Source organism: Convolutriloba macropyga, chromosome 8 (assembly GCF_964194025.1).
Source record: "Convolutriloba macropyga chromosome 8, txConMacr16.3, whole genome shotgun sequence".
Lineage (NCBI taxonomy): Eukaryota > Metazoa > Xenacoelomorpha > Acoela > Convolutidae > Convolutriloba > Convolutriloba macropyga.
The window spans coordinates 20,463,693-20,475,799 of NC_134475.1; the positions used below are offsets into that span (position 1 = coordinate 20,463,693).

At 36.0% G+C, this 12,107-nt stretch overlaps 3 protein-coding genes across 3 annotated transcripts in view; 2 read left to right on the forward strand and 1 right to left on the reverse strand.

The window, feature by feature from the left end:
- Positions 1-12,107, forward strand: part of LOC142344573 (eukaryotic peptide chain release factor subunit 1-like) — a 271,614-nt gene that overhangs the window by 250,740 nt on the left and 8,767 nt on the right. Inside the window, exons 2-7 of the mRNA XM_075396350.1 lie at positions 3,227-3,325; positions 3,397-3,513; positions 3,581-3,639; positions 3,717-3,856; positions 3,922-4,060; positions 4,326-4,516. Coding sequence (XP_075252465.1) covers positions 3,237-3,325; positions 3,397-3,513; positions 3,581-3,639; positions 3,717-3,856; positions 3,922-4,060; positions 4,326-4,516 — 735 coding nt within the window. The 5' untranslated portion in view covers positions 3,227-3,236. The remainder of the gene's footprint in view (positions 1-3,226; positions 3,326-3,396; positions 3,514-3,580; positions 3,640-3,716; positions 3,857-3,921; positions 4,061-4,325; positions 4,517-12,107) is intronic.
- The window catches only part of LOC142344571 (putative H/ACA ribonucleoprotein complex subunit 4), a 556,150-nt gene that overhangs the window by 250,737 nt on the left and 293,306 nt on the right, over positions 1-12,107 (forward strand). The window lies entirely within an intron of this gene.
- Positions 1-12,107, reverse strand: part of LOC142344569 (sodium/mannose cotransporter SLC5A10-like) — a 262,692-nt gene that overhangs the window by 146,180 nt on the left and 104,405 nt on the right. The window lies entirely within an intron of this gene.

A 12,107-nucleotide genomic window follows, 5' to 3' on the forward strand; every position in this document is an offset into this window, starting at 1 on the left:
CGACATTAGTTATCATAAGGGATGTGATAGCGTTTCTGCCGACGCCCTTTCCAGATTGGCTTCACTCGAGAACAAAACCTGCCAGCAACTTCACAGGGATCTTGTGCACGCAGGCATCACACGTCGCTACGAATACGTTCAGCGATATAAGCTTCCCTTCTCTGTCCAAGAAGTCCGACAAACGGTAACAGATTGTCAAACTTGTGCCCTATGGAAGCCCAAGTTTTATCAGCCACCAAAACAACAACTCATTCAGTCAACTAGACCCTGGGAAAGGTTATCCATCGATATCGTGGGACCCAAAGAGATATCACAGTCTGGAAATCAATACTTATTGACTGTAATCGACGAATATAGTCGGTTCCCCTTTTCCTTTCCACTCCGCAAGATTACATCAAGCAGTGTGAAAGGCTGCCTTGCTCAACTCTTTTCAATTTTTGGTCCTCCGAGTTTCATACACTCAGATCGTGGCAACCAGTTCCAATCAGAGGAATTCCAAGAATTCTGCTTCTCACGGGGTATCGGTCTCTCTCGAACGTCACCGTACCACCCCAAGGGAAACGGGCAGAACGAAAGATACAACGGTGTCATCTGGAAGTCCGTACAGTGCCTTCTCGACTCGGAAGGCCGAAAAGGCTTTGCCTGGGAGGATCTCTTGCCTAGAGCACTGTCCGCCCTTCGAACCCTCATCAACACCGTTACCCGCGAAACTCCTCACGATAGGCTGTTCAACTTCACAAGGAAGGCAGGAGGAGGTGTCTCCGCCCAGGCGTGGTGGATACGAGCCGGCAGTGATGCGTACTTAAAAAAGCACGTCCGAAACATAGATGAGGTGCCTGTTATTCCTGTGAAAATAGACGAGGTCATAACACCGAATCTGACGAGGGTGAGCTTCCCTGATGGTAGAATAGACACCGTCTCTGCCGGGGACTTGTCGCGAAGGCCAACCGACGACACCTTAAACATACCTTCGCCGGCGTCGGAGGACGTTGAGATTGCTAATAGGGGATTGCAGGATAACGATGTACCAGTCATAGATGACGACCAGCCAGCGGCCACTGTTCCTGAAGAGACCGCCACGGCGCCGCGAAGATCAAACAGAGATGACGACCAGCCAGCGGCCACTGTTCCTGAAGGGACCACCACGGCACCGCGACGATCAAACAGAGTCCGAAACAAACCTAAGCATTTGGAAGACTACGAGATAAACATAGAGTGACAAGAACTTGAGTGGGGAAGAATGTCATAATACGACTCCTCCGTAACTTGATAATGATATATATGTTATAATCCTATGTAATATATAATCCTATAATAATGATATAATCCTATGTTAATGTACTTGTGTATTATAGATGTCTGATGTTTGTTTCAATAAAAGCTTGACACTCAAGCCGTGTTCTCTGTCGTCCACACATCACGAGTGATGCCAAATAATTTTTTTTCCTGTATTATCCAGGTAAGATCTGCCTGCAATTGAAGCGAAAATGGAAAGAAACGGGCGAAATGACAGCCATCTTCACCAGGCCAAAACTACGAACATGATTAACGACCCTGAAATCTAGTTTTGATAAAAATTCTGAAGTCTCATGTGGTCTGCGAAATCAATTGTTTTCAATGCTATTCCATTTATGTCTTAAAACGTGTCGACATTTGTCCACGAGAGTTTCAGATTATCAAACAACCGAATCACCGGTGGGACGACAAGTTGTGGAATTCTGTTGGGCTCTAGCAGCATTTAATTATAGGATAATAGATCATTGCCAGGATACAGAAAAACTTATGACCATAGGAGCTCTACACATTAATAGAGGCAAGCCACAATTCAATACGCTGGACGAGTACAAGAGCAGAGAAATAACAATGAAATATTAATTGCAGAATCCATGTTCTGCCTATGAAAAACTTCGAATTGCCATGTGAGCAACGTTATATTGTTCATCAAAACGAAAATCTATTCAAAACTTAAAAAGAGAAAGACTCAAATTGTCAAGGCAACTTCGATGGCTTCCGAGATGAGAACGTTGGTGTCTACATTTTTATCCTTGCTCATTTTTACAATTTGCTCATTCACCTCAAGCTCAAGAGTTTCAAGTTCTTGTCGTGCTATCGGACTCGAAGTTTCGATGCTGGCTGTCGTGTCATTTTTACAAACTGGAGTCAAAAATTTGTTTAAGTTTTAGTACTGACTTCCTGAACTGTATAAAAGGGGGCGCATTGCTGTTTTCTTTATGAACCTTAGCCAGTCCAAAAAATTTTTGCATGAATTGAAGAATCTTGGATTTTTATCAAGGCACTGAAAATAACTCAAGTAATCGCAACCAATGTGTTCTAATAAATGATTAATGTTCCTGTTCTGAGTATGTAAAGAGCTCAGAGTCCATTAAGGTCCCAGTTTAGGTCAACATCTTTTGCTGTATATAAATAGATCTGTTTTTGCGAATCATTCAAGTACCCAGATTGACAATAACTGACATATTGTATGATAAATGACATCGAAATATTAGAAAGCTATTATACAATACAATAATAGAAGCTACAACGAACTCGACAGCTGCACCTGGAGACTTCTATGCAACTGTGGAATCTGCAATCCAATGAAAAAACTCGTGCCAAACGAAAACTCATTCCCACAATAGATGCCCTAAAGATTGGAAAGCTTTTTATTTTGACAGAAATCATTTATCTCTAGCCTCGTTTTCGAATTTCAAACGCTAAAAGTACTCAAGTTTTGTTTATTAATGCCAAAAAAGGATCTATTCTGTTCCCCCCAGTGTTTCTTACGCCCCTTGTTACAAATTATATGTTGTTAGATAGCACGTTACTATGTGAATAAATAGCACGTGCGCCTGGGGGCGTAAAAATATGAGTCCACTAAGGTGGGGGGGGGGGGGGCAAAACAGAATAGATCCCCAAAAAATTAGCTTGAAGAATTCAAACTTCTCCTAGTGTTGCGCGAAATTTGTTCAGTCTTACTCTCTCGCTTAAGCGAGATGGTAATTTAAAAATTTCTATGATTCTCAGTAACCAAAGGCAGTTAAATTGGTGACGTTTCAAACTTATTTCCTTCCTGAGCTAATTGTGTTCGGTCTTCTCTTGCTTACGTAAGTTTAAAAATAGCAAGTTAACGATATTTTAAACATGACGTCAGAGTCATTATTAACTAACGCCCCGAATGATTGAGTTATTTTCATTTTACGTTTTGCTTTACTCTTGCTCTTTCTTCAGTCGTGATAATGAGCACTGCAAACGACGAAGTCTCTGATCGTAATGTGGAGACATGGAAGATAAAGAAATTAATCAAAAATCTGGAGGCTGCGCGAGGGTTAGTTAATTATTTTAGCCATTTTCTGTCAGTTACCGTTTCATCTAAGTATCTTCAGCATATTGTTTTAGAAATGGCACAAGCATGATTTCCTTAATCCTGCCCCCAAAAGACCAAGTTGCGCGTGCAAGCAAAATGTTGGCCGAGGAGTACGGAACGGCTTCGAACATCAAAAGTCGAGTCAATCGGTTAAATTCTTCATTATTTGTGCAAATGTAAAACTGTAAATGATGGTAGTTACAAAGTTGTGTTTAGATTGTCTGTCTTGGGTGCGATTACTTCGGTACAGCAGAGACTCAAACTCTATAATAAAGGTATTGTTGCATTTGTATAGAATTTTAATTATTCTGTATCAGTGATTCAATTTGTGAAGTACGCCCATTTTCTTCAGTGCCCCCGAATGGATTGGTTGTTTATTGTGGAACCATCCTGACAGAAGAGGGCAAAGAAAAGAAAGTGAATATTGACTTTGAGCCTTTCAAGCCAATCAATACTTCTCTATACTTGTGTGATAACAAGTTTCATACTGAGGTAATGTCGAATTTGTAGCAAACCGTTGATGGTCGGTGCTTAAACTATCTATCAACATTTTCTAGGCGCTGACTGCTCTTTTGACCGATGACACCAAATTTGGATTCATTGTAATGGATGGTAATGGCGCCCTATTCGGAACTTTGTGTGGGAATACAAGGGATGTGCTGCATAAATTCACCGTTGATTTGCCCAAGAAACATGGTTAGTGTTGAAAATGTGGGGCCTCATTAATCTCAGATTTTTTTTCTCCAAGTTAGTTTTACTTTAAAATCTTAAGCGGTGAACATTGAGTTGCGTTTGTTCATCGCATCAGATTAATCTTGTTGCAATGCTGACGTAGGTGAAATGCCCTTTTTCAAAAATCTTGCAATTCGAAAATCGATCCATTTGAGTGCCATCCTCTAACAAAAACAGATATATCAAGAATTCGCACGTCTGTTATCGCTTTAGTGTATTTTTTGTACAGGTCGTGGTGGTCAGTCGGCACTCCGATTCGCCCGTCTGCGTTTGGAGAAGCGACACAACTACGTGCGGAAGGTGGCAGAAGTCGCAGTTCAATGTTTCATCACAAATGACAAGCCCAACATCGCTGGATTGATTCTGGCCGGGTCCGCCGACTTCAAGACCGAACTGGGACAGTCGGACATGTTCGATTTGGTAAGTTAAAGCTAATTTTGATTAATAGCCACGAAGTGATAGCGGCTATTATTGGGGACATCGTGGTTTTTATACAATCCAAAGAATTTGGATTGTATTGGTGCGCTTTTTTTATAAGATGTTTCACACATTTTTCATTAGAGGCCCAAAGTGGGCTTTAGTAGTCCCTGAAGTGCTTAGAGTGATGTAGCTGCTGGGATGGCCTTAATTTGGGGTTTAAAAGTCATTTTTAGGAGCTTTTTGTTTGTTTAATAGCCGCCCTCATCTTCTCAGCCGGCTATTATAGCGCTCCTATTTTTTTTTTACAATTCAAAGAATTTGAATTGTATTGGTGCGCTGTGTTTTTTTTTTTTAAGATGTGTTCACACATTTTTCAATGACTTTGATCTTTCAAAACGGGATAAACAGGTAAAGCCCAGCGGGCATTAAGTTTCATTAGAGGCCCAAAGTGGGCTTTAGTAGTCCTTCAAGTGCGTATAGTGGTGCAGCTGCTGGGATGGCCTTAATTTAAGGTTAAAAGGTCATTTTTAGGAGTTTTTCGGCTCAAAATGGTGCAATTTTTCATGTTTTTTGTGACTTTTTGAGATATTTGTTTGATTAGTCTTAGGTTGAAGTTTTTAAAAGCTGATGAAGGCCTTTTGCGAGACAAAATTGCTTGTTATGACCATTTTATGAGCTATATGTCGTGGTACTACAAACACAAACACACAAAATGATACTAATTTTTGCAATTTTTTTCAGGTTTTTTGAAAATTTTTGACATTTTTTGAGTTTTTTAGCCCTAGGTGTCACGAAACCTCCTCTAGAGTTTGATAAAGAATTTGACGATAGATTACTGCACAGTTTGTAGTGGTAATTGAAAGGTTTTCAACTTTTTTGACATCATGAATTTTAGCATTTTTTAACAAAAGTTGCAAATTTTTCAATTTTTTGACGTATTTACTGTCATCATTCAAGTTATTTGAGTCCGAGGGGCGAGAAAACCTCATTAGGGGTTTCATGATTAGTACTGAAAATTTTTTAGTTGCCATGGAATAGTTTTCAACTTTTGAATATCACAAATTTTAGCAAATTTTTTGAACAACTTTGCATTTTTTTCAGGTTTTTGAAAATTTTCATCATTTTTTTCAGTTTTTCCAGTTTCAGGGACGGGGCAATCTCCTTTTATGTTTGTTAATAGGGCACTGCATAGTTTCTAGTAACAAGGGAATGCTTTTCACTTTTTAATGTCTCGAATTTTAGCATTTTTTGATAAGATCTGCAATTTTTTTTAATGTTTCCTAAAGTTTTTGTCAGTTTTTGATATTCGTTCATTCTCATTTGCAAGAAAACCAATTCCACGTTCTGATAAAAAGTTACTGCATAGTTTTTAGTTTCCATGGATTTGTTTTCAACAATTTAACCTTTCGACGTTTTGAAACTTTTTGATAGAATTAGCAATTTTTTTCAAGTTTTTTTAAAAAACGTTTGTATTTTATTTTTTTTCTTGCCTCAGTATCCAGGTAACCGCATCCAGTTTTTGACAGTATGTTATTAAATAGTTGCTAGGGGGCTATTGAATGGCTTTCAACATTTTAATAGAACGAATTTCTATTTTTTGAAGTTTGAAATGTTTTCTAAAAGTTATTGCCTACCGATCTATGAGCCAATGAATTTTTTAAATCTTGGAATTGGGTTACTGGATAGCCTCTAGAGACACAGAAATGATTCTGATGATATTTATATTACAATTTTCAGCAACATTTCAATAATTTGCAATTGATTTCGTTTTCTTAAATTTTTTGGTCATTTTCGAGTTAATCGATCTTCAAAGGCCAATGAATATTTTTCAGGTCTTGCAGATATAATACTGGACCGATTTCAGAAACAAAAATTGGTTTTGAACATATTTTTGTAATAGGTGTTTTTAAAGGGAAAAAATTTTGCCTTAGGTTTAAAAGCTTCGAGAGTTTTAGCAATGAGTTTGTTTTTGTTTAGTTTTGATTCTTTTAGTCTCTCAATTCATTGACGATTTTTGCGTTCTGGCTGGCATTGTTCAATTGATCTGCTGGTCAAGTAGAGGACGTCTGAGTTTTTCATTCAATTCTTTGAATTGTATTTCAGGACTTGTCCTGCTATGTTTTTTTTACTTCGTCGAATAAAAAAAATGTTTCGCTTTACCTCATTTTGCCGCCTTTTCAACATTTTGCGTGAAATCTTTTTGACTTCTCTAGGCTAGTTTCTCTCTTCTCTCATTCTGCTAAAAGTGATTTTGAACATCAGTTGCTCAGCAAAGCAATTCAAAATGAACAGAGTCAGTATAAAAAATTTAAGTCAGAAATAGAAACGGGATAAACCCATAAAGCCCAATTTTAGATGCCCGCTATTTGAACGTCGGTCCTATAAGTATTAGTTATCTCTCTCTAATGCTTATTGTTATTGATAGGAGCCCCTGTAGCCTCTCTCTAAGAAACAGAAGTATGTTCAACTACGAAATGCCATCAAAATAAATCGGACTTAAAAAAATGTTTTTGTACAAAAATCTTTTTTTTTTCAATATCTTCTGTTATTTCAATCCCAATCATGCTTATTGGAATCAACGGCGGCTATTTTCCGGCAATCTGCCGGGTATGTTTAGTCTTAGGTTAAAGTTTTTACAAGTTGATGAAGGTCTTTTGCGAGACAAGATTACTTGTTATGACCATTTTATGAGCTATACGGTACTACAAACAAACACGCAAAATGATACTAGTTTTTGAAATTTTCAAGTTTTTGAAAATATTTGTTATTTTTTGAGTTTTTCCAGCCCCACGGGCCAGGGAATTTCCTTTAAGGTTTGATAATAGGGCACTGCATAGTTTCTAGCAACAACTTTAATGTCTCGATTTTTAGCATTTTTGTTTATAAAATCTGCAATGTTTTTCAACTTTTCTTAAATGTTCGTCAATTTTTGATTGTCCAGCCTCAAGCGCCAGAAAACCTTTTCCACGGTCTTATAAAAAAAAGTTACTAAAAAGTTACTGCATGGTTTTAAGCGTCAATTGAATTGTTTCCAACAATTTAACATTTCAAATTTTTGAAATTTCGAAAGGTTTTAATCAGTTTTTTCAAGTTTATTTTCAGACCATTTGTCTTTTATTCAATTTTTCTTGCCTCATTAGTCAGAAAATTTTTCTTGCCTCTTTATCCTTCTCCATGGTTTGAAAGTATGTGATTACATAGTTGTTTGGGGTAATGGAATGGTTTTCAACATTTTAATAGAACACAGTTTTATTTTTTGATGAAATTTGCAAATTTTTCTAAAATTTTTTTTTGTTTTACTTAGTTTATTGATCTTTGAGCCAATGAATTTTTTAAGGCTTGGAATTGGGTTACTGGATAGCCTCTAAAGACACGGAAATGGTTCAGAACACGAATTTCAGCAAAATTTCGCTTTAAGTTCGCAATTGATTTCAATTTTTTGAATTTTTCTGTCATTTTCTGAGTTAATCGGTCTTCAAGGGCCGATGAATTTTTTCAGGTCTTGCAGATATAATACTGGACCGATTTCAGAGACAAAATTTGTTCTGTAACATATTTTTCAAATAGGTATTTTTAAAGGGATCAAAATTTGCCTTCCGGGTAAAAGCTTCATGAATTTTATGAGTATATTTTGTTTAATTTGTTAGATTGCTTTACCTAACTTTTTTAGATGATTCTGTTTGTGTTTTGGCCAACATTGTTCAATTGATCTGCTGGTCAGGTAGAGTAGTTCTAAGTTTTTCATTCAATTCTTCTGATTGTATTTCAGGACTTGTCCTGCCATGTTTTTTTAATTCGTCGTCTCCATCGATGATTCTTACGACCTGACTTCTTGGAATTGATGTTTTAAATGACTTCAGTGACTTTACTGCTTTGCAGTTGAAATTCGTGTGCGTGACGTCATTTCTGCTTTTAGGTCAATTGCGTGACTTACCTCACTCGAAAAATTGACTTCTGAACTTATTTATGGAGCCTAATTTTTTATGAACATTTACTAGTTAATTGTCAATAGTGTGCATCTAAGTGGTGCCAAACTTTTATGCCCTAGTTCTTGAGTATTAGTCTAGAGTTTTTGATTTCGAATATGAATTTTGAGAAAGCTCTTTAAGGGCTTTTTCCTTATAGACCGTATGTGTCTTAAAATTGACAGTACGTATCTAACCCAAAAAATCTAGTGGTCTTCTAATGGACTTTTGGTCAATCTGCCTATCTTGTTTCTTTAGTTGTTTCAATTCATGGAAGGCCACAAGCGTCTATCGCGGCTATTTTCGGCAATCTACCTGCTATGGTTTCAATTGTGTGTAGCAGAAACGGTTTCAAAACGCTGGATTACAAAACTATTAAAACAATTTTTCCTTATAAGATTGCATATCAAAATTTAGTTTTCAGGAGAGGTGGATATTTTTAATCGCTTATTTGATTTATTATAGTTGCGAAGCTGTAGGCTGGGTGGAGCTATATTGCGGTGCTCTAAGAGGAGAATGGGTTTTGTTAAGTTTTTAATTGCTCTCGAATCAGAAGCAATTATTGTAAAGGTGTCTGACCGTTTCGGGCGTTTCTTAGACTTCTCAAGTGACTTTTCACGCATTTTTTTTTATTTTTAAGTGGTTTCATTTGCTCTCACTCCGACAAAAGTTTGTTATTCAAACAAAACAAATCGTTAGACACGATGGCAAGCCCCTGATAGCGGAGTGGTTAACAGAATCGCAGTCAGGAGGTTAGATTTCGCATCCTACCGCCGGCTGTTTTATCGCACCCATTAAGAAAAATTTATCTAGGTTTAAATCCCTTGATTTAAATTGCGCCTCCTGTCATTCGAGAGCAATTCTTCCGACGTTGGTTGTTTTTTTTGTACCGGAATTACTATTCGTTCCGATGGCCTTTTGACCTAAAAGCAAAAGAGGGTAAAATTGCTGTGTGAACTAATTTTTTCTGAGAGAGAGAGAGAGAGAGAGAGAAGTTTTTTGATCATACACTCTGGTCAGTGAATAACTTTTTGACTTTGATAAGTGTTCTTTGACAGAATGCCGCCTACGTTTTTAATAGCCGCACAGCGATAGCTGGGGCTATTGTTGGCCTTCTCTTGGTTTTTTTTTTATTTCGTCGTCATGATTTTTGTTACGACCATATGACGTCACAGCCACTTTTTGTTCATTCGTTCATGCAATTTCAACAAAATTGCATGTGTGACGTCATTTTTCGCTCTTAATGGAGCGAGTTTTTTTGTTCATGCGCGTGATTAAATTTTTGGTCACATTTGACTTACCTCACTCTCAAAAATGACTTCCTCACTTTGAAATTGACTTTTATTTACTTCAATTCAAAGAGATAAGGTCAAATGGGTGTGTGTCACTCTAAATGAAGGTTATTTGGGATCAGCTAATAAAGGCAGCAATAACTTATACAGATTTTTAATCAAAATATAACAGATCAGCCTTCAATGAAAAGACGAAGTTTTTTGGTCTGTCTCTTTTACTGTTTTTTTTAGACTGCCGATCTACGAATCTGTTGCGGCTATTTTCTGGCAATCTGCCAGCTATGTTTAATATTTAGCCATTTTTTTGTCCAATTGGCCCATTTTTTTATAATTGAGTTTTTGCGGAAATAGTTTTTAATAGGAACTCTATTAATATGTGATTCTCTGAAATTGATATCACAGTGTTTTTGAGAGTCTAATAATGCGTTTGAAATTCTAAATGAGCAAATATTTAATTTTTTAAATTCTCTTTTGGCTTATTCTTTTTAAAATTAATATCTTACAGTTTTTTAAATTATTTTTTTTTGTTTTTTTGGATCTTAAAGCACGTTTTTTAAGAAAAATAGTGGATTTGAGAATTTATCTCAATATGATTTATTTTGATATTTCGTGAGCTATTTTTGTTTATAGAATTGTGAACTTGATTGCCCAATTTTTGGTAGTTTGTCAAGTTTGTTTTCTGTTTGTCTTTTGAATTTAACTGCCAGAACAAATCCTTTTTTGGACTGTCAGGAATCCTGATTTTCTTTCTCTAATAATTGAAATAATTTGTGTCATTCAGTATTTAAAATTCTGCAAATTTTTTTCATGACTGCAATTTTGTAGAATTTTGACATTTTTACTGCAAATATTTTATTATTGTTTCCATTCTTTGAACCCTGTTTGTACATTGTAATCTATGTTGGAGGATAAATGTGTAGTTTTTCGCTAAATAAGAAATTGTAATTGTTTTTCTGCGTTTTTTGATTTTCAACTTTCAAAAATCAAGTATTTTTTCATTTGTTTTTTGTTTCTGTCCTCATTCTCCGCATTCTAGCATTTACCAGTCTATCAGTTTCTTGAGACCTATAGTTCTTTTCTGCTCTGATTCTATCAGTTGTTAAAAATGACTTTGGTCTTTTAGTTTTTTGTTTCGAATTGATTTATTTTGACATAGTGCGGAAGAGAATTTGCTTGAAATGCCGTGTAAACATTTTGACTGATAATTACTTTCTACGATTATTATTGGAGTCTTAGTTTAGATTTTAAACGATTTTTTCGCCTTCGAATTATATTGTTTCTTTTGTTTATTAATTTGAAGGTTTTTCAACTATTTTGCTGATTTTTATAGTCTTAATGCAATTTTTGGTCCATTGTATCGTTTTATTGAATTTATTGGGATTAATTTGAATTAGCGCCCCATGAACGTACGCTCCTCTGTTTGCTACAAAGGATCCCAGTTTCTTTTGCTACAAAGTTGTCTCTCTATGCAATTTGACACAGAAATAGAGAATTTTTAAACAATTTTCTCAAGTTTCTTTTTTTCATAAATAGAGATGTGGTTTGGCTGATGTTTTATTGTTAGATAACTAGTTTTCGTACCATGAAACAACGGTTTTCATTTGTATGCGTACTTTTACTACATGAAAAATAAATTGAATTCTAATTTTTCATGATGATTTTTTCTGGCAAATTTTTTGTTCTTTGACTTAAGACCGGTGTTTTCTCTGCATTGATACGTTCTGTAAAGAGATATTAGCTTTTGAAAAGGCAGTTCTTTCGGAGATCCGATTTTGAGTCTTTTCCGGAATTCGTCCCGTTATGGTTTTTGTTTCGTCGTCTGACGCTCTTTTTCGTTTTACATTTGTTCATAGCAAAGCTGAAAGTCAAATCTTCTGGAATACTTGTTCTCACTAACGGCACATGTGTGCGTGACGTCATTTCTCACTCTCGTTAGCCAAAGTTTTTAAGTCATTTGCGTGATTAGATTCGATTATACGTGACTTACCTCACTCAATAAAATGACTTTTGCACTTTAAAACCTAATTTTAATTGAAGTTTTGCTTTTTAATAAGGTTGATAACTAGACTGAGCTGCAAAATTAGAAAGCGCCTGAGTGTTTTAGGTAGTAACGATACAATTTTAATGTTACATTACTAATTTCTAGTCATTGTGTTACAAAAGTTGCAATACTGATTCCCAAATATAGCGAGCGATGTTACCTAATACTGCTTGCCAGAATTACCTTGCTTGTCATAACTTCAAATGCCATGATGAACTCCTTGCAAATTCATGGCAACGAATCGGAAACTATCTATTTTTTCTGCTATCTAGGTCAATACCAAGTTCAATCAA